The sequence below is a fragment of the Corapipo altera genome, unplaced genomic scaffold, assembly GCF_003945725.1.
Source record: "Corapipo altera isolate COAL_440 unplaced genomic scaffold, ASM394572v1 1, whole genome shotgun sequence".
In the NCBI taxonomy this organism is placed as follows: domain Eukaryota; kingdom Metazoa; phylum Chordata; class Aves; order Passeriformes; family Pipridae; genus Corapipo; species Corapipo altera.
Genome location: NW_020884873.1, coordinates 29431359 through 29453285, shown reverse-complemented (window position 1 = coordinate 29453285; position 21927 = coordinate 29431359). Strand labels below are relative to the sequence as shown.

At 42.7% G+C, this 21927-nt stretch overlaps 1 protein-coding gene across 2 annotated transcripts; it reads right to left on the bottom strand.

The window, feature by feature from the left end:
- Positions 1–3291: 3291 nt before the first annotated feature.
- E2F7 (E2F transcription factor 7) lies at positions 3292–21254 on the bottom strand. Of its 2 annotated transcripts, none has more exons than XM_027668001.1 (13): positions 21236–21254; positions 21055–21060; positions 17541–17816; positions 15465–15633; positions 13124–13405; positions 12343–12501; positions 11154–11291; positions 10164–10352; positions 9453–9537; positions 8336–8855; positions 7182–7443; positions 5532–5956; positions 3292–4217 (listed from the first exon to the last, which is right to left on the bottom strand). In XM_027668001.1, exons 2-13 carry the CDS (start codon positions 21058–21060, stop codon positions 4041–4043), a joined length of 2688 nt encoding a protein of 895 aa, XP_027523802.1. In that variant the 5' UTR covers positions 21236–21254; the 3' UTR covers positions 3292–4040. The 2 variants fall into 2 exon arrangements, with proteins under 2 accessions (XP_027523802.1, XP_027523794.1); XM_027667993.1 differs by having other exon boundaries at positions 20980–21060; positions 21236–21243.
- Positions 21255–21927: the final 673 nt, after the last annotated feature.

Sequence of the window (21927 nt, the reverse complement as noted above, 5' to 3'; positions counted from 1 at the left end):
GACAGCTTGATGTTACCCTCTAATTACTTTTTACTTCAAAAGAGGGCATTTTAAGTGCACGAGGGAGGACAAGAACTGCTGGAAGCTACAGCCCTGCTCCTCTCTAAAGAAATGATGGCCATGGTCCTGTCAGTGGAGCTGGAGCAAGGTTAGGGCTTGTTAGTGCTTCGGATACAATATTTAATCTTATTAAACTTATAATTTTTTTTCTATCAACTGAAAGAGAAAGGCATTATTGCTGGAGTAACAGGTCAAAAAACCTCCCAAAACAATACTGAGTGAGCTGCTGAGTTTTTCCTTTAGAAATGAGTTTTGAGGATCTCGACCAGTTGCAAGTCACAAGCATTTTGCAGCCATGTTGGTGACACATTAACTCACATCTCTTTAATTGCAGGGAGGGGTAAGCTGGCAGTCCTGGGCTTGCTGAAATCAATAGTGAACCTGATATTGATTTGAATTGGGAGCAAACTCGGGTTTGGGTTGAGCTGTGTCTTATGTGTGTGTGTGATTAGGGAAGGGGAAGAGAAAGGGAAGAAGCTCTATGGCTGTGTTCTTCACTTGTTCTTTACAAGAAGCTGGTGGTTTTAAGGATGCACAGCCAAATGCCGGCTTCTTGAGTGTCTGTGGCCAGCAGTCTGCCATCCTCTGGAGAGCCAGGCTAAAGGATGCCTGCAAGAGCCACGGGGTGGTGTCTGGGACAGGCCCCACAGCAGTGGTGGGATGGGCCCTCATGCTGTGGGGCTGGGCATCACTCCACATGGCTTTGGGCCAGGGCCACTGGGTGTTGACCCGGCCTGCTCAAGGACTTTAAAAGCCAATTTACATTGCACTGGTCTCTGCCTGCAACAGCCAGAGTGGGAATCATGCCCATGCTGCATAAAATAGCTGGACACTAGAGCCACTGGTGCGAGCTGCTGTCCTCTGCTACTCATTCCATGCTCACATCCAAAAGGCACTGCTCACCTGGACACATAGTGCATGAATATTTCTTCTCAAAGGTGTCCTCCATACTGAAATCACAGCCTCAGTTTCAATTCCATTTTTTATTCTGTAAAAGTTTAATATTTTGCTAAAAGATAGTATAAAAAAATATTCAACCCAACAGTGTGATTGGAGTAAAGCTGTATGCAGACAGGTAAAAAGATAGCTAGAAAGCAGGAAAAGCAGGACATCTAATCACTGAAGAACAGTTATAAAAAGCAATAAAATTAATATCTACATTAAACTAGCAGTGCAAAGAAACAAACTGGAAGCAGCTTTACATTAAAAATACAGCTTTTAAATACAGAAATAGCACCAATTTACAAAAGACAATCAGAAATGTAAACGTGGCAGATAGATTCAAGTATAAGTTACATGCTCATCCTCCTCAACAACTGTCTTGGGACAGAAAGGTTTCACAAACCCTGCAGAACATCCTGGGTATGCACTTCGCCTCAGTGCAAATACAAATTCTGCTTTTCCAAAGCTACTTTGCTGATGAGTTGTTCCTAGTTTATTTAACTTCTTAGCTTTCAGTGAAGGTAAAGATAGGAAAGGTAAACTCATTCCCTCATGACCACAAACTCTTCCCCCTCACCGGTCTAGTTCAGCAGCTCAGGTACTGAAAGTAGCCTTGATCCCTTTGCTGCCCAACAGCTTTGGTGGTCCCACTCTATTTTAGTGAAAATTTTGCATTGTCAAAACCAAGACAGCATATCAGCATCCTTCTTCTCCCAGACCCAAAATCTGCTTTCCCAAACATGACCCATTGAAGAGGGAGTCGATCCTCATTTCCAGACCTGCTGTATTTACGGAAACCCAAAACTAGAAGCAGAAATTGGAAACTGAAAATTCATTTTCAGTCCCTGCATTTTCAAGTATAATTAGGTTAGTTATGGCACACAGTAACATTACTGACAAAGAAAGGCAATTTTGGTGATGATGCTTCCACTGGAGCAAACAGCCAACACTAGCTCTAATGCTCCTCACTGCACCCAGCTGCCATTTCACTAAAAGGCAGCACTGTACTAGAGGGAAAGAGAAAAGACAAGTTTGGAGAATCAGCACCCACCATGTCACCTGGAACCCTAGCAGCCTGTTTCCTGCCCCAACAGCAAGACATGCATGTTAGCAGAAGTGCAGGGGCAGCGCTGTGCTAATTACACACTGCTTTTCAACGAATAATTAATCTAAGCAGGTATTTTATTATTTCTTCTAAGAAGAAGTAATCCAGAAGGAAAAACTGTAAACTTTCATAACTGTAGTGTCATTAAAATATAAAAAAATTAGCAGTCTGAAGATGTCTCTTTACCACCCCTGAAATTTTCTGTGATAATTCTGCTATAGATTTTCTTTCAACAAGGGCTAACCAAACCCTCCTTAAAAAGCTGTTATTGGTCTATTCTAAGAAAAGGCCACATTACTCAAACTCTCAGCTTCACTAAAATTCTTTCTTAAAATTTCATTTTCATAATATATTTCATTATAAAAATAAACCCCCCTCATCAAATCCCCAATCCTCAAACAAAGTCCTAGCCTCCCCTGACCTCAAAATAGTACATCCAACAGCATATCTACCCTTGGAAAATCAGTACTAGTACCAAAGAGAGAGCTGATCATGCTGGCCTTATGTTTGCTAAAAATCCAGAATAATGTGATGTCAAAGCAACACTTTCTGTCTTTTAAAAAGGAAACTGCACAAATTTAATTGCAGCTTGCTCCATGAGTGAAAACATACCCAAACATAAGAGCATTAACTCTTAAAATTATGTCCTATATTATTAATAGCACCATCCGTTATTTGAGGACTCTGAATGTTGACTGTTAAGACTTTTCTTCCTCATTACCTTCTCCTAAGGCGTAAAGATAATTTTAAAAAGTTTTTTATAGTAATTTCAAAATTTGAGGCTCCTGCTCTTTTCAGCTTCTTTTTATAGTTTAGATAGACAAGATCTCCCTTGTCTTCCCAATATGCTCAAATGCTCTATTAACTAGCTCAAATACTAAGAAATTCCTGTAAGTGAAGAGTTAGGCACTTAAGCACATACCCCTTAAGTAGACAGCTACGTAGGCACTTAGTAGACTCAGGTTAGACTGAATCTAATCATGTGGTTAATGACTTACCAGTGGTCCTTGGTCATAAAGTCTAGACTAGATATTTAAACAGGAGATGAAATCTTAGCACAGTCCTCTCAGTGGCTTGTCACTCAAATTATTCTGTCAAACCTATTTAAGGAATCAGGTTTTGTATTCTTTACATCTAACTTGCATATTTTGCTTAGAGTAGAAGTAAAAGAAAAATACAACCCAAGGACTAATAACAGTTCATTAACACAACTATAAAAATGTTAACATTCACAGTTATTTTGGTCTTAATATTTTTCATATGCATACATTCAATCATACTGTGTTATTATTAGGTTTTTCTAACCACAAGTGCTGGGCAAATTGTACAACAACCAACTGACATTCAAGTAATCCTACCCTGAGAAAATCTGTTATTCTGAAGCTGCAAAAATCCTTTTTTGCACTAATCCCACTCCAACATAAAAAATAAATAGCAAGAGGCTCCACTGCGGAGGCAGGATTTGACAGATTAGAACCAAGGAAGCAGTTGCTCTCACAACTGCAGAAGTTTATCATTTTCACCACAGATTTACTCAGGGTAAGTAGAGTACATGCAAATAAAATGCTTACCCCAGATAAGTGCTAGACATCTCACTTAAAACCACAAATAAAGAACCCCTGGGGACCCCAACATCTCTTTGCATCTCCTCACAGCAATGGAATTAAAATCCCAAATAAAATTTGATGCCCACAAGGCTGTGTGAAGCACAGAATCTGAATTCAAATCAGTACTGAAGGAACAATTCAGTAAAAGGATTTCAGTACCAAGGATGATTTGTGAAGAAGATGGTTAACAGAACCAGTGGGTACATGGGGAAGCATGCCGAAAGGGGTGACATTTTAACGTGCTCCTCTTGCCAGGTAAGAGTTTGTTCTCTTATAATCAATACAGGGTCCTAAGACAATCCGTCCACTCTTCACCAAGAGTGGCATTAGTCAGGGCTGGTACCAGAGATTTCCAGTCTCCTCTGCACAGAGCTGGCACTTCTGATCTGGTTGCCTTCATTTTTCTTCCATGCCACAGGGTCTCCAAGGCTTCCAGGAGTTTTGAAAAATGTCTCATGATGTGCAGGACGAATGCTCTTGGGAGTGAGGGGAGTTGATGAAGGCTATTTGTGAAACAAAACCAAAGTGATTCAGCAGGGTTTTCTCAAAGCCTACATTGCAAGCACGCAAACAGAGGACAGCTGGGAGACATTAATCCCTGTACCCTGCTACTAGAGAGAACCACTCACACATCCTTCCAGAAGCTCCACATGAAAAGCTATGGGCTTTGCCCCCACTTTTTGTTCTGGAACTGTATGCCAGTACATCACTGCTAGAAGATGAAAGCCTCTATCTTATTTCTGACTTAAATGTTTTCATGATTAGTTCATATTCATTCATTCTTATGCCAATCTTGTCTTTTAGCTTAAATGGCTCTTTCCCTTCCCTGATGTTTTACTCACTTTTGTTATTTGTTAGCATCAAGAGAAATCAAAAATTAGTCTTGTAAACCCTGACCACTTCTCTTTTAGGTGCCAATCTACTGTAACCTCTAGTGTTAGTATCTGTAATAATATTGGCTGCCAACCAGTCTCTTATTACAGCCTTTTTCTAAAGCTCAAACAAGATAACAATAAAGTAATGTTCATAAAGCTTCCAAATGTTCAACCTGCTTGTCTCTGCATTAGACAACAGGAAAACAAACCACAGATTTAAGAATGTAAGCTGAATTAGTGTCAAAATATCACTGCTAATAGTTGTAAAGACCCAGGTAACGCAGTGTGGCTTGAGTGTTTTGTGTCACCCACTGTATTTCAGATAAATGAGTCCTCCTTCACTTTTGCATTTCTCATTTTTTTACCCAAGAGCCCGTTTCTATGGTAAATTTTTAAAAATATCTGTATAAAAAATATGAACAAACACCACAAGAATAGTTGGTTTCCCTCAGTTCTGATGCTGCTGTTACGTTTCCATTATGTAGTGAAGAGAGATCAGAATGGGGCTGAGGGGGTAACCCAGGACACTACTACCTGAGGAAGTGTTGCAGCCAACTGACTCCTGAATTCTGACAACCAGTTCTTCTATCCACCTAATGTGTTTCTGTAGCCATTGCATAACACGCAGCGATAATGTCAAATGGGGAAAAAACACTGACTTAGATTTCTGGGGGATTTTAAAATTCCTGTAAGAGTTTTGAAACTAACCATTTCACTGCTCAGGACTAGATGTGCTATGCTGAGCTACGTCTTCAACACTGTCCCAAGCCCTGTGCCACTGTTACAGATGGACACACACAAACTAAGTGGAAGACACCAGCTCTCAGTGTGCCAGCTCACCACTCTGACACAGCAGCACCAGACTTTGGCACAAAGTGACTTCAGGCCCTGTGACCTGGCATGTGTCTTTCATCATCACTCCCTCACACTTTTCACTCTTACCTGCTGCAGCTTCAGAAGGGTCACTGGGTGCCCCACACACACGGGGGAGTCCAGTTTAACAGCACTGCAAGATCTTGTAAGCACAGGACTCAGGTGCAGAGCAGGGTGAGCTGGTTGCTGTAGATCCACAGAAGGGGCAGGTGAGACCTTGGGGGTGACCACTGCTGTGGTGCTTATGAAAACAGGGGTTGTTGATGCCAGGCTGGACATATTGCAATTCAAGGAGGCACCAGCTGAGAATGAACCATCGGGAACTGGGGAAAGAGGACTGGTGAATGAGGGAGAACAGACGAGAGGGAAGGAAGCCAAGGCTGCTGATGGCACCATGACACAGGGTACACTTAGAGAAGGTAACTGGTTCGAAGCCAGGTTTACAGCACCAGGGGCTTGGTTTGCAGAGAACAGGAAATTAAAACTGCTTAATCCTAAACCAAAGAGAGATAAAACAAAGCATTAATACAGTTGACAAATTGGAAGTAAATTATTGTAACTTCATCCAGAATAGGAAAAAGGTGTGAAAATAAAGAAAAGTCTGACTAGGAAGTAAACTATGGCAAAAAATAATAAAAAATAAGGAAGAAAACTGTCACAAACGCCTGACTCTTCTGTCCAGCTGCTTTTCCTCACCTTCCTCCATCTCCCCCCCTACTGTTTGTTCACTGTACCTGCATCCATTTACTCTGGTCATATTAAGTACCAACAACACACATCTTGCTGTTTCCGGCTTCTAACTTCAATTAAAAGCAACATCCTGGCTAAACAAACTCTTTTTTTCACTAACAGGAATCATATCCTCTGATATATGAAAACATATACGTTGCTTTTAACGAGAAAGAAACCCCAAACTAAACCCAATTCAAGAGATGGGAGACACCCACAAAGACAGACCAGAAAGACATTAATTTTTCTGAAAACAGCTGAAATACTGTGTTGAAACAGAAGCTGCTCTGGCTTCCAGTTTGTCTGACCTTCCAAAACACCAGGATCAGCATTTTCAAACTGACCATCTCCATCTAAGTCATATCCATAGACCTCACTCGATGCCACAAGGGAATCAAATACTAAAGCAGCAGTCATGGCAATCTGCCACACGTCCTATTCCAACAAAACAGTCTTTCACTGCACACAAACACAGACACAAACCATGGTGGACACAAAATTCTCTTGCAATATTTTCAGCTGCTTCCCCTCTATCCCTACAGTGTCCTACAAGCAGGATTGGCTACACTTGCAGTGCCTTGGTTTTTGGGGGGTTATCCTGATGATGCATATTACAAGACAGTACAAAGTTTGTAGGTGACTAAATTCATCCACTCAGGGGGATGCTGCTGCTGTTTTGGTCACCTTACTGCCAAACCTAGATTTCCAGCTCCTCTGAGTTTTGAATGCTGGATAAGTGTCCATTTTGCTGCCCACAATTCAAGCATGCAAAACCCACATTAATTATCTCTATTAATGTTTGAGAAGCTCAGAAAAATGCCTGTCTTTTCAGAGAAGCAGCAGTTCACATGAAGTCAAGATAGTTTAGAGCTATTAAACTACTACAGAGAACTGCTGTCAGGTTTTCTGTGCCCAATATAGACTTATTCACCCATTTGTAGGGCACCATATTTGCTCAGTGAACAGATACAGAGGTTTGGCTGTCCTTACCAGTGGTAGGCTGAAAATAAAGATATTGTGGTTGGAAAGGTTGATTGGCATTTTCTTTAGAGATATGCTCATTTCCTGGAGGGGGTTCATCAGGGTCTGTGTTCTGAGATTGTTTTTGTTGCTCCTGACAATCTAAAGACTCCTTGCTTGCAGCCTCTGGAGCAGCAGGCCTTGCGAGGTCAAGATGATAAGTTTCTAGATGTACAGCAGAGGGACAGCCATTTCCTGGGGTAGATTCAGCTTTGGGTGACTCAAAAGGCTCCTAAGCAAAAACAAAAGTGTAAACAAAGAGTCCAAACTGAACAAACACAGTGCAATGCCTCTCATGCACCTTCCTCACCTATGGAATAAAATGAGTATCTGCAAAGGAGCAGCACAAACTTGATTAGCAAATCACCAAGTCAGAAATTTTGATTGAGGGTTTGAAGAGCCATATTAGTGATGCCTGAGCCCTGTGCCCTTTGCTATAGTTCGCTTTCAGTACTTGGAAACACTAGGTAAGAAATACCTGATCTCTGGGATTATTTTTTTATTGATAAGGAAAAACATTTGTTTCAAATGGTTTATATCGAACATTCAAATGGCTTATATGATATGGCCCTGAGCCTGACCCCTACTTTGAGTAGTTAAAAGAACCCTGAGACAGCTACACATCACCTTCACCATCATCTTTCTCTCATCAGTCTGATGTGGGCAACACCGAACTTGAGAGAGAGGGACTCAGGCTGTAGAGTAGTGGGAAAGTACAAATAATATCTGCTATAGCTCAGCAGAATAAGCAATGCTGCTGCTGTCTGGGAAAGCCCAAGCTAACAGAGGAAGATGAGAAGGAATAGTTACATTGATTTCTTCCCCTCTGACAAACTGTTTTGTTCAAGACAATGATCAGGACACTGCTTCCAAAGAGCAGCTGAGCATCACATCACTAGGCAAAGCAATCACAGTCCATTTTCCCCTGGTAATGTGAAAATGTCTCCCAGTTAACACCTGTACTTCCTGACACAGCTCCCTTACAATTTTCTTAACATGTGGGAGGCAGCATTTGTATCTCTAACAAGAGTGGTGTAGTGAGTTTTCACTTCTGAAAACACTGTCTTAGGCAAAAGTCTTTCCTCACTATGAGAAAACCTAAGTGATAACGAAATTCACTTTACCTTGGGTACTACAAGTGAGAGGGGCAGATCACTCTGCTCCATAGTCTGCTTTTTAGCAGCTGGCTCTTCATCATCTGCAGGTGACGAGGGTGATGTGCAATTGTGGGAGCTGCGTTTTTGGCAGACAGCTGGAGGTACAGCAGCCTGAGCTTCAGCACTCCTGTCTCTCTTGTCTCCTGCAGTGGGGAGGGTCTTGCTCAAGTTATTTTCCAGAAGACCACCACACAACATAAAAAGGGATGAAGATGGGAAGCACAAAAAGGGTTGGTTGGGAACCAGAGTAGCTTTTCCATTTTCTGTTTTGGAAGCTGCAGGCATGGAAGGATGTGGAGCTTGGCTGCTGATGCCAACTGGTAGTGAGAGGCTTGGCACCTCTGTCTGAACCACGGGGAAAACAGCCTGAGGCAAAGGGTTAACACAAAAATCAGAGTCCCCAGGAACCGGAATAAGGGAGAAAGGTGAGGTTATACTTGAATTCCTTGCTGAATTTAGTATAGTTTCTGTGCCACAAGCTTTACTCCTAAAAAAAACAGTAATGAAAAGAAGAAAAACATTTAGCTCAAAATTAAACCCCTATTTTATCCTTAGAAGCAAACAGGTACAATTTTGGACATAAATGTGGAAAAATCCCCCCCTCCCCCACTATTTCTACACAGTTTACAAGGAGGGTCACTTTTTATTATTCCTAATTACACAGAAGCAGACTTCTCTGGCTTTTGGTGGAACAATAATGCTTTTGGCTGCACTTGATGAGAGTCAATCATTCACAAATGAATTCAGAGATAGGTATAGAGAAGACAGATGAGAAACAGAGACGCTCTTCCACAGAATCATGATTTGCTCAGCCTATATAGACAACAGGTCAAAGGACACAGGGATGACCTATATAAACATACATGATACAAAGAACTACAGAAGCGAAACAACAGTGGTGGTACAAGTACAAGTGGGTATAAAATGACCACAAAAAAATCTGCCATGCTGACACCTGTCAGTATTAAAACAGTAATAACGAGACTGTCTGGCAATTTTTTTTATCTCAGTCTCTGGAATCTATCCTTAAACTAAGCATGACAAGCACAAAGGTGAAACTGGACAAGAGTTAAGACCAACCTACCTAGTATCTTCCTCTATTTTCTGCCTGCAGACAGCTGCTAGATTTATCATTTTGGAGCAATATTCATCTGAATTCACAATACCGTCTGAAAGAACAAAGAGGTATTCAGTTTACCAAGCGTATTTTGATGCTGGCCATATAAAATAATTGCTATAAGTTTTCAGTCCTGAGACATTTTTATAACATCCACTAATCACCTAGAGCCAGAACCTGCAAGACACTCAGAACTCTCAGTCCCACTTGGAGAGGTGTTCATCATCATAATTTCCTATAAGAGGGGACTGTGAAAAGCCCTGTAATTGCTTATCTTTTTCAACAACTATTCATTAGATTGTTACAGTAAAAATTCATTACATTAGGAACCATAAAATAAACAAGCATTTTGTGGCTAAAGCATTTATCTATGCCAAATTTTAACATAAGAAACCGTAGTATAGTTGCAGTTAGTAGAGAACAGAAATATTTACCAGAAAACCAACTGCAGATTTAAGACAATATGGCCCAGATTGACCTCATCTAACTTCAGGCACTTGACTGGAAGGTCTAAAAGACAAATCTTATCATCACATGGACATAGAAATATAGGTACCTCCCAGGAGTAATTCACATATTTAATTACACTGATTCAGCCAATCAAGCGCCTTAAATTGGTGGGCTGTCATTTGAGCAGATACAGTGGGACACAAAAGAACATGTTTCATTACTAGTTACCTTGCCTCTCTTGATGTGGGCTGTTGGGCTCAGAGCTGACCTTCCTTCTGGTTCCTTCAAAAGGTTGTGCACCATTAAATGAAGTGTGACGCGTAAACCTTTGCTTTCCAGTAGCACAGATCTGGGCACAGGCTCCTCTCTCTGTCCCTGGCAGAGAATCAGATGTTGGGCTATGCCCTCTCACCTCATCTGTAGGGACATAATTTTGTACAACAGTCCTTCAGGCAACACAACTCATTTAGGCTTCTGCCATGTTACCAAACTTGGGCTTAAGGAAAGAGGTAACCTCCATACTATCTCAAACCCCACAACACTGAAACAGATTTAGAGCTCAGTAGGCACCAGTAGACAAGATAAGGGCTTCCCTCCTATCCATTCCATAGTAGCCAGGAGGAGAAAGGGTACTAAGATGGCATTAACATTATCCTTCACTTTTACTTGGTGCTGGCACTGGCCTGACCCAAATATCAAAGCCAAAGGGCTTCCCTTTGCTCTGGCTTCCAGACAAGAATCATCAGCTTACAGAGATGCTCTGTCCCACCGCCTCATTCTTTGCAGACAAACCTTTTGTACAAGGGGACATCTCCAAGAAACAGCCCTGCTCTACCTTGGTAAGTCCCCTTACAAAGACAATAATTCACTGTATAATTGTAATGGAATTACTGAGATTTTGCAAACCAAAAAAGCTGTGGACCCAGATTTGAAAACGTTGGCATTATCTGCCATTGCTCTACAATTCCTACAGTCATGCATACAGTTATCTGAGTCAGTAGACACAGTATCCTTCAACATCCCTCCACAGCCCTTCAACATCCCTCCCAGCTCTTGAGCGCCAAGTCTAATAAGGGCCAATGTTGAGCTGGCAGCAGTTAATAATCACAGGGTACACAATGAAAGCTGAGCCATTCTTTCCACATGGAAAGCAACTTTTACCACTTGGGAAGGGACTGTCAAAGCAAAAAGAAAATAAGTGCAAGCTACACAAGTTACCAGTCTTTCCAGAGAATTCCACAGGCCCAATCCACTTGAAGGCTGGTTTGCGTCCTCGTTCCTCAGTGACGTGAACTTTCTTGATCAAGCCTAGGCTGGTGAGAACGTTGGCAATATCATACAGTCTTCGTACCTTTGCTAACAACAAAACGCAGAAATAGTTAAGACAAGTCAGGTTTCAATGGATACAGTATATAAGTAATTTCATTCCAGAACATCACCACAGCTTTCACAAATGAGGTGGGTAAAATCAAACTGGGATGGACTTAGGCCACCTCCTATGAAGCCTGCCATGCCAGCTCCCACCTGATTGTCACTGCTGCTTCATATGTTTGCTGCTCAGGTTTAAGCTCATCTACCTCATTTCGATGGAAATAGGTTAGGGAATGATTACACCAACAATTTTCCCAGAAAAGGCAGCTGCCTCCACGTGGGGTAAAGACAAGCTGTGGGCAAGAGGCACAAGAGTGCACAGCTGATCCAAAGAGGACACATGTTCATAATTTTTAAAAATTGTAACACATTCAGAAAAATCTCTGTGACTCTAGTAAACAACATCTTTGAGTTGACTATGATACCCACATGTTGCTCAGTTATACTCCTCACATTTCTCCTGATATTTGGGGTAGAATTTTAAGACTGAAGTGCAAGTACTTTATTTTAAAAGTACTTTAAAGACTTAAAATAAAAGTCTTTATCTTAGAAAAATTATTTACTAATGCTGAGTTTTTCCATGTTGTCCAAGGGATCGAGGTACTAACCCCCAGTAACTGAAAAGCAAAATACCATCCAGCTGTGAAAGACTTCTGGGGTAAAAAGGAAAAGTAGCACATTTCTGCAGAGGAGAGAATTATTTCCATCAAATTAAACATCATAGTTCAATAAGTTCTGAAACATCATTCAGAGCAACACAGGAAACGGGGTTTAAGTATGAAAGAAAAAATTAACCAAAAAAAAAATAATTTCCTTCATTCTGAAGCTAAAACTTGGGAGATAATTGTCAAAGTGACTCTTCCCCATACCAAACTCTATTTTCACAAACTGACACTTGCAATTAAAAAATCCCAAACCATACTTCAGCAAAAGATTCACGACCCGCTCTTGCTGTTACTTACTGGTGTCAATCCAAACATGCCCCTGTTTTCTTTACTCACTGATTGATTGATTTGCCTCTCATTAGGCAGCTTACTTTTAAATTTGCTGTGGTCCACTGTATCCTGGGTTTCTTCTATCAGTATCTTTGCTGCGATGTCCAGAGTGACTATCTTGGTCTTGGAGACAAGGAACAGCATGACAAACTTTTGGCTCATAATCCGCAATGACTTGTCCTTTCTGCTGTTTGCAGATGCTGTGTTACAAATAATACCCAAGCCTCTTAGCATATGTCATCCATCACAGCCAGAAAACTAGTAAGTAGGTTTCTCACGCGCAAAAGGAGCAAAGTATTTACTTGTCAGAAAGCAGAAATCTTTCGAAAGGCAGCTGAGTAATGCAGACAGAAGTGCCTCTTCAAAAGGCAATAAAAATTGCAGAAATAGCTTCTAGAAAGTCAGATTCCAAGGCTGATGTTATGCTATGTTACACAGTTTTGTGCCACTATAATTTTGTGACTCCAATGGACTTTGTAACTTAAACCATTATGTGTCACATGGGCAGCATGAAACAGTGGACAAATGAAGATGGTACCTTCTGGCAGGATAAAGTGTTTATTGTCAGGTACAGGTGAGTAAAGAACTAGAGTATCTAGTAGAAGTTCTGCCAGTTTCTAGCACAGAGGGAAAAATCTGTCTTGAGACCTATGTTAGGGACAAAATAGAAGGAAGAATTCTGCACCCTCCATGGTGAATTCAGCACTTTTTTGGGAAGGATAATTTTTAATTATTTAATTTAAACGCAAAACAAGGGAAAAAGTCACATGGTAAAGTGAGAAAGAGGTTTGTGTCTACTATCACACTCAACAGTTATCTTACCAGAGCTGCAATCTGGTTCTGGAAAGTCCAGTAATGGTCTGTCTTGGGAATGAGGAATAGTTTCCTTTTTCCGTTCTCCAAATTTGTACTCTAAGTCCTGCTCCTTGTGCTGGAAGGTCATTACCTCTCCATACTGCAGTTCTCCTGCTTCCTGAAGCATTTTCAGAGTTTGGCTGAGGTTGTGCCGGCCATGCCAACAGTACTGGTTCTTGGCCACACGGCTAACCAAGTGCAATGACTCCAGGACATTCACTATATCATAAATTCGTCTCCGTTCAACTCCTGTTTTAAGGTTGGGGAGGAAAGACATAGATGCTCATCAGATTTAATGTGCTGTTCAGCAGAAGTGAATAGAGAACTGGCTGTTCTCTAGTACTGAGTGTCCACAACACATTTTTCACTATTCATCTGGACACATCCGTATTTGCACAATTAAGACCTGATTTATGTGTGGCCAGCCTCATTGTATGCTGCTCTTTGTCTATTTTCTTAACTTCCCATCCAGCCACGGCTTCAGTTTAAAGCACTTACACTGTGTTTAGAACTGATTGCAGTCTGCCCAGCCTCACTCACTAAGACCTACCCAGACTGCCTTGAGGTTTTCAGAGCATTTTGGCCCTTCCTGACAGAGCTTCAGAGCTCAGACACACAACTGTGCACAAGCCTGTGTGTAACAGAGGGCAGTAAAGGGTCTGAGCCTGGCACTGACATGGTGTAGAGATAAAAGCCCTCATATAGGAACTAGTGCGAGCGTGGTCCTCCACTTGCGTTTCCAAGGGCACAATTACTTTTACTTGCTAAGCAAGTACCAAGCAAAGGAGCATTAAAAGCTTCACAGAGCGCAAAGCAGTGTAGGATGTGACACACTGTTCCCAAATGCAGCAGAAATGAGTCCTTGGTGCTGGCTGGTTCTACACCTATAGGAAATCTATGAAATATGCCCAACTTGAGTTCAGCCTGACTGATGAGCAAGGCCCTGGGGACCGAATAAGAACAGGTTGGTGGCTCTGCTCACTGTTCCAAGTACTCATGTCCCGTGCTGTTTGAAGCATGGCTGTTATATGTAACACAGGGCACTATAAGCTGGTGGCATCATCTGCACCTGAAATGCCCTAAGAGTTAACATCAGCAGAGCAGAACAAGCGCTAGCTAGGGGGAAAGGTTTTGAAAGACTTCCCTGTGGAATGCAAGGTCTTGATGCATCTGTTTACCCTTCTGAAGAATATGGATAAAACTTACCAGCCTCATATGAAAATGAGGTGAAACAATTTATGAGTATTTCTTAGAGTGTGGAAATCTTGGATTGAAACATACTCCGGAAAAACAAGAGTGCTACACATATCCTGGTGTTTTTCGGGCATCAGCAGTATAGCCCCCTTTGTGGCCTTTCCATAGTTCTTCAGTGAACAAAGCAATATACATTCATAGCAAAAGCTGTATCACAGCCATCATTTTTTACACAGAGAGCAGCAACATGTGAGTAATTTTGTTGTCACTGAGGCAAGTGGATACAAGCAAGCAAGGAAGGAAAACAAAGGGAGAAGGACAAACACGCCCCCTCCTGGGAGGCAAAATTCCCAACAATAAGTTTTAAAAGAAAGTTTCTACCATTTAGGAAAGCAAGGTAACGGCACTTCCAACACAAAATAAAGAACCATTCACGTTCAGCTGTACAAGGCTGGAGCACAAGCATCGCATGCAAACACATAAAGGAGTAACTGCAAAATCCCAAAGAATAATTAATTTTAAAAGTAATTTAACTATTTACCTAATCTGAATACTATCCTATTTCCACTTCCCATTACCAAGGCAAATAAATGAGTATTTCAAGGCCTTTCTTAACAGAGTCATAGAGGACATCATTTAAACCTAAGATAACCTTGAGAACCATGAGATCTTGGAAGGCATAATGTCAGACATATTGCAGAAGTCAGGCAGTAAACCCAAGTAATCTCCTACACCTAGTAGTTTGCAAATGTTTCATTTTGACAAAATCTGTCGTTTTAAGTCCTCCTTCAGAGGTTTTTCAACTCTTGAGTCCTTCAGTGTTCAATAAATTGAATATTTAAGAAAGTCACAGAGTTGGTAAACAGCTGGAGGCAAGATTTGTCCAGTGAAAAGTACTGTCAGAAAGCAGATTTCAAAATGGTAGCATTAACAAGCAGCAAAGACACTCAGGAATTTTAGGCATTTCCAGCTCTTCATTAGTATGATTAAAAGAGCATCCAGACCATGGGAAAGGCAGATTTTGAATGTAGTCTGTTAGAAGATGATCTTTGGAAGGCCCACCTGTTGGGTTACCTTAGGTGATCAGTTACCCCATTTTTGCAGGTATACATACCAAGAACTGAAGCCACTTCATCCAAAGAAATGGTAGTTTTCTCTGTTGACAATGGATAATTTGGATAGCGAGCTAGAAACTTTTGGCACAAAAGTCCTAAGCTTTTCTGTTTTCTGCTGGGCCTCTGCTTTTCAAATTCATCAACCGTGGTGTCGTCTACTATATCATACTGTTAAAAAATAAATGTTAACCCTTTAGTGCAGAGCTTTAAAAGCAAGACATAGTCAAGCGAGACATATTTCAGATGCTAGCAATATTTCAGCTCAGATTTTCTATTACAGAAAAAAACCATGGACTTCTTGCAAGCACAGAGCACTTGGGTGACACGCAAGCTCTTTTTAATTCATCACACAAGATATCTACAGAAAAACTCTTATCTGCACTATCATGAAATAACAGTCATGCATAAGGAAAAAAAACAGTAATATCAAAAACCCAAGACTTGCAGATGGTAAGATCCGACTTGAAAAGAGTACTTCTTTTTGAGAGGAGAAGGAATATTCCCTCAAACAATTCTGGATCTAATAAACCAGAAGATGCAGAAGACATCAAAGAGTTCCTGCAAAACCTTTCAAAAGCTTTTGCTGCCCTTCATAGTGACTTTATCACTTTAAGAGACCAGTGATTGGGGAAGGGGTGGGGGTACAATGCTAAGAGACTATAAAAGGCACTACCTGGTCTTTGAACCTTAAACTCAGTCAAACTGTTACGTTAAGGAATTCTGTAAGATGGTCTGAATATGGTCTTTCTGTCCCTGAAGGGACAAAAAAAAAACCCAACAAAACTGTGATGCCAAGAATGTACAAAGAGGTATGTTTATTTATCACAAAATGAGAATGATGGAGGGTTTTTCTGGTAACCTTGGGGTTTTCTTCTGTGTCAAAACCAGGAAAATAAGTTTTGCCCTCTGGCAAAGAAAAGCTGAGGATGGTGGCCACATTTCCTTGTGTATGGGATCTCAAACTGTCCTTTGCTAGTGACTAAGTGACCTTGTGGCAGGCTGTTTTTCTGATAGAATTCTTTGAGTTTTATATGGTATCAAAATAGTAGTATTCTTACAGTAACACTTCTACTTCTTTTGTAAGTTACCTTTCTAAGCGAAGAAGATTATTAAGTGTAAGTTTTATTAACTAGAAAATATTTGAACTCCTTATAGTAGTCACCCCAAAAATGCTGTGTGATCTTAGCAGCTCGGAGTAGTAACGAAGTAATCTTTAACATCAACTATTTTTTACTTACTGGATGCTATGTTAGGAATGATCTTTCGTTATGACCATGCAGAATTCTCTAGACTACTGTAATCACTGTACTTGCTGTAAAACTACACTTCCAGTGTGATCTGTGGCCTATCAAATGATGCTTCTCAGTAGGGGGACCTTTGAACTATTTTCCTGTCACTGAAATCACCAGGGAAGGGTATTATACAGGAAATAATCCAGGAGAGGGAAAGTAGTGGTTGCAACAAAAAAAGAGTACGAAGGAAGAAAACTGTAATGATGCTTACTATAACCTGATGTCATTTTCTCCAGGGACAGACTTCCCAAAGTGAGGACAAGGATCAACACCTGCATTGCCCAAGACTCAGCAAGTAAAAATCTTCCTAACACTTGACCACTAGTCTGGGGGCTGGGGTGGAAAGAGGGAGAAAGGTTTCAGCTGACCACTTTGCAGGGTTGTTGTGGACAAGGTATAAGATTTGAAAAGCATGCTCTTCCATTGTTGAATTTATTTTTGAAAATGATGCCTGTTTAAAACTGATCTGGCAATTTACTTTCTAATGTGGTTCAGAAGTACTAGGGAAAATGGAACATTTAAACTCTACTTCCTTCACTGTCCTTTTAAGTAATATTCAGGCTCTTGAGGGGTCTCAGGTCAGTTACTAGTAAGACAGTTGCTTTTAGTCTTTTGATGTCCTACTGCTCAGCCAGTGCTGTGTAGGCAACTGTCCTTGGGAGTGTCTTATAATTCTGCAGTTTTCCAAAGGAAGCAAAGAATTGCTTGGAAGAAAGCTGAGGAACAATTTAAGGAAGGTCTGATTCCTAACTGAACATAAGGTAATTGTGTTCTGAGTCTCACCTGTAATGAATCCGGCGTGTCACTCTGCTCACTGTTTTCTATGGGTCTGAAGAGCTCTTTTTTCTTCTCTCTGTCCCTCATGTCAGGGCTAGCAGCACTAACGAGCATCTTCAGGTTAGCAGTAGGGGTCCAGGGATCAGGCTGAGGTCTGTCAATGATCTTAACAGGTGTAATTGGATTTCTTTCCGGCGTGCAGCCTTTTTGCTTCGATAGATCAATTGGTTCATTCTTAATTGGAGTCTTTGGGGCCATCCTGGATCGATCAAATATGTTTTCCTATTAAAAACAGAGTTCTTTAGACACAACAGGAAACATTCCAACAATCAATTTCACCGTTCTTATGAAGGTAATTGTAGTGACTCATGCCTTGATACTCATAGATATATTTAGCACAGTTCTTCTGCCTTTGTTGGAAGTGGTAAAATATTCTACATGCTGCTGTACTGCAGGAAGTGTATATGAGATACTGCCTTGAAATACAGAACCGGAGGTCAACGAATGCAATTTGTGGCCTATTAGGCTTTTAAACTCTGACTGTTATTACAAGACATCATTGCCCACAAACATAAATCACCAAATCGCAGCAAAACTGAAATAATGCACTGTTCATATTACACTTCTCAAGAAAACACACTATTCTGTTTGAAAGGTCTCTAGTTAAAAGCCATGCTGGGGATGCAGCTCAAACTGTCACAAAATGTCAAACTGAAGTGGATGTAACTTCATGTGCAAGCAAGAAAAGTTTTGCATCTGCACTATCTGCTGCTCAAAGAAACAAAGAAAATCTTCGTAACTGTTCCTTGACTACAGCTAAGAGCTGCTAGAAGGAGAAGTCTAATTCATCAGCTGATCTTTATCATTCCCTGAATGAAGCTCAACTCCTTCCAGACCCTAGCTGCAATCAAACTTTTTTCATATTTCATCTTTGGACCCAATTTTACCCCTTTCTCTTACTTCAAGAATTATCACTACAGATCAACTCATTTCAAGGGACTGACTGAAGGAAGCATCAGTGGTATCCTTAAGCTGAGATCTGTTTTTTGAGCAACAAGAAACACTACTTCACTCTAGTCTATTAGTGTAAATAGCTAATGAAGATTCAAGGAATTAAGTAAACAGGATGCCGTACTGGCTTTCTTTGAGGGATATCAAAAACTGTGACCCAAATATCCTAAGCCTGGTACAGAACAGGACTTCCAGAAATACCCATGCAGAAAGGTGCACTGTTTCTTCTTGCCCAGGGAAATCAATGTTCTGTTTAGATAGTTCAGATATCACTTAATTCCTCTTAATGCCCTATAAACAGGACACTGTTTTCTGGAACTCTAGCTAATATTGTTCAGCGGTTTCTAGATTTAGTATGCACCTTGAGTGAAGTGAGACAGAAAGCAAACTGAACAGACTATCATCAGAAACCTAGAAGATCTTATAATTTGCTGTAATGGGCAATGAAGCCTTTGAAAACACAGCAAACTGCTTTTAATCTAAAATTCAGGTTTGAAGTTATTAACTCTTCAGTGTAACTGTGGCTTTTTGGTCTCAAATTGAGCAAGTCTTCCTGTTCAGCTTCATTTTTTTCAAAATTAGTTTTAAAAGTCTAACATGACAACTTTGAGGCTGGATATTTTGCGCTGCAACAAATCCAACTCAGAAATGGCAAAAAAAGCCAATTAATATTAAATATTAAGTTATACTGGTTTGCTGCAAGAACTTTCCTAAGTTTTGCCTTTTCTTTGAAGTAATTTAACTGTTCACTAGCTGAAATAGATATTTAAATAGGTGATGCCAAAAATCATCCTAAAACGTACAGTCTAGCTAGAAAGCAGAAAAAAGTTTTATTAACAATTGAAACTGGCTTTTACTAGGAGCGGTTTTGTAGCATTCAAACTGGAAACAAATTTGGCACATCAAAAGCATTGTTCTCTGAGCACTGATGAAGAGCACTTCTGCATATGTTCATCTACGAGTGACCCAAAAGGATATAATAAATACATCTCATTTTACAACTAACAGTCAGCCAGTTGTAACTTACTATACTGTGATAACTAGGGGTCAGTTTAGAGGCCATGGTACTTCTTAGAATGTATGTTCACATCATGATGGCACTCAATATACTCTCGCAATTTCACATTTGGCAGTGAATCAACACTTAAGGAATGGAGAAAGTCCACCTTCCCCTCAAGTTCCTGTTCACTGTCGCTAGTGGTAATGGAACTGCAGTGAGGGCAACTGAAGCTGCTGTTTCAGCACAAAGTTTGATGTTTGCGCAAATATCACAGTGAAAAAAGTAGTGGTTCCACATGAGAAGCATGTCTACTCCTTTTCAGATCTTTATTTCCTACTATCATGATTACCTACTAAGGTAAGAAACACTTTTACCCTCTCTCCCTATTTTTTCAGTAGCTGCAATGCTACACCATCTCCATCCATCTGTATCACACAAAACTGCAAGGGCAGTTGGTCAAGTATGAGATTGACCTTGATCCAAGCAGAGATAGCTTACAATTATGAGAGGACTGGAAAGGCTTAACGAACTTACTATGTAAGCAAGAATTCAAACAAATCTGAGATAACAGGAGTGGAATCTGACAAGAACTACGTGATCTTTGGAGGACTCAGACGGAGCATGGACAGCAGGTCATGAATTGCATCTAGTTCAGGAGACATTACTGAGCAAGGTTATGCCCAAGACTAGATATCTTGTCTCCTGGCTGGTGAGGCAGTAGGGGAACAATGAGCTTGTTTCTCCTGAGTGGCCCCTGCTCAGCCTCTTGACTTGAGAACACGGCTTTATGTATACAGACCAGAAGGCAAGCAGAGTGGACATGTGCATATGCACAGCCAAAGTGGTGCTAAATAACAGGACTATACAATTCCCATGTCAAGTTAGGCCTGGTGGTTCTTACCTTTATAATGGTGTGTTTCTACAAGAGCCCACCACCTTTCCACATTGGTAGCCATTGGGATGCTTGAGATCACTTAGTGAGTTTGACTTAGGTGAAAGCTGAAGTGTTTCCCTAGGAGTTAGTGCCAGAGTGCAATAATTTCACTTACTGACAAGGGTGGCATGACTCGGAGTTCTTTCACTGGATTGTCCCTTTATCTTTAGGGTAGCGTTGGACACCCCAGTGCTCCAAGTGCTCACAGGTAAGAAAGATGCTGCTGTGCAGACCAGCATAGCAGGGCAGAGTAGGTCCGATGGGCAAACCCCAAACGCTGCCCAGGGGAGCGAGAGGAGCCCGAGCCAGGGCCCGAGCCATCTCCCAGCCTCCTGGATCGTGGCCCTGCACTCGCCCGCCGGTCCCGCCGCCCTCCTTCCCTCCATCCCTCCCTCCTCTCCGCACAGTGCCCGGGCCGGCGCGGGGCTCCGGCGCAACGCGTGCAGGGGGACTCGCGGCGCCGGGCACCGACCGGCCCGTGCCCGCGCCCGCCCGCTCACCTTCTGGGCCGCTTCGGCGCGGCCCCGCCGCCCCGGCCGGGCGCTCGCCAGATCCCGCAGCGCCAGGACGCTCACCTCCATCTGCAAAGCGAGAAGGCGCCCTTAGCCCGGCCCTTGTGAGAAGCCGCTCCCGTCCCCGGCGGGACGCGAGGGGAGCGCGGAGCCGGGGCTGCGCTCCCGGGCAGTCGGGCAGGGAGCGGGGCAGGGAGGGGGAATGAGGGAGGGGTGGGAGTCTCGGCGGGCTCCGCGCCCTCACCGCGGCCGGAGCCGGGGCGCGCGGGGGGCGCGCAGCTGTGCCGCTCCCGCCAGGCGCCCTCAGACATCGCTTTACAATCCGGCCAATCAGGCGCGGCCGCCGGGGAGCCCCGGCCGCGCCGCCGGCCAATCAGCGCGCGGGCGGGCGGTGCGCGGCGTCGGGCGCGCGGGACGGGGCTCCCGCCCGCGCGGGGCCGTTTCGCTCCTTTTCTTGGCGCTGCCCGCCCTCCCCCGCGCGCGCCCTTCCCGCCGCCGGCCCCCGCGCCGGGCGGGAAAGGGGCGGCGGGCGTCTATGCCAGGGGGAGCCGGGCTGGCTCCTGCCCAGTGCCTCCGGATCCGTCCGTAAACTTGAGAGAGGGGACCAAGGGCTGAGCCAGCGGCAGGCGGGTGCCGCCTCGGTCGCCCGGTCACCGGCTCGCAGAAAGCGGCGCGTGTGTGTCCGCGCCAGGGCAGCTCCACAGCCCGGGCTGTGGTCGTGCGGCACAGCAGCCTTGAGCAGCCCGGACAGGCTGTGATCCTCCACCGACATCCCCTGAAACGAGCCTGCTGCCGGGAAGGTAAAGCGAGCAGGCGCCATGGATAGCGGTCTGGACACGAGAACTTTTCGCTTTCTCCTCATATCAGCCTGCTCTGTGGTTTTCCCTCCCTTGGTACCTCGCAGCATACCGACATAAGGGAAGAACTGGGAGAGAA

Bases quoted from the DNA above. Each gene is read 5' to 3' on its own strand.
- E2F7 (XM_027667993.1), bottom strand. From the start codon at position 21,060: ATGGAGGTGAGCGTCCTGGCGCTGCGGGATCTGGCGAGCGCCCGGCCG. The intron at 17,817-20,979 runs GTGAGCGGGCGG...TGTTTTTAATAG, and splicing joins GCGCCGAAGCGGCCCAGAAG to GAAAACATATTTGATCGATC. The intron at 12,502-13,123 runs GTAAGATAACTG...TTTGTAACACAG, and splicing joins AGAACCAGATTGCAGCTCTG to CATCTGCAAACAGCAGAAAG.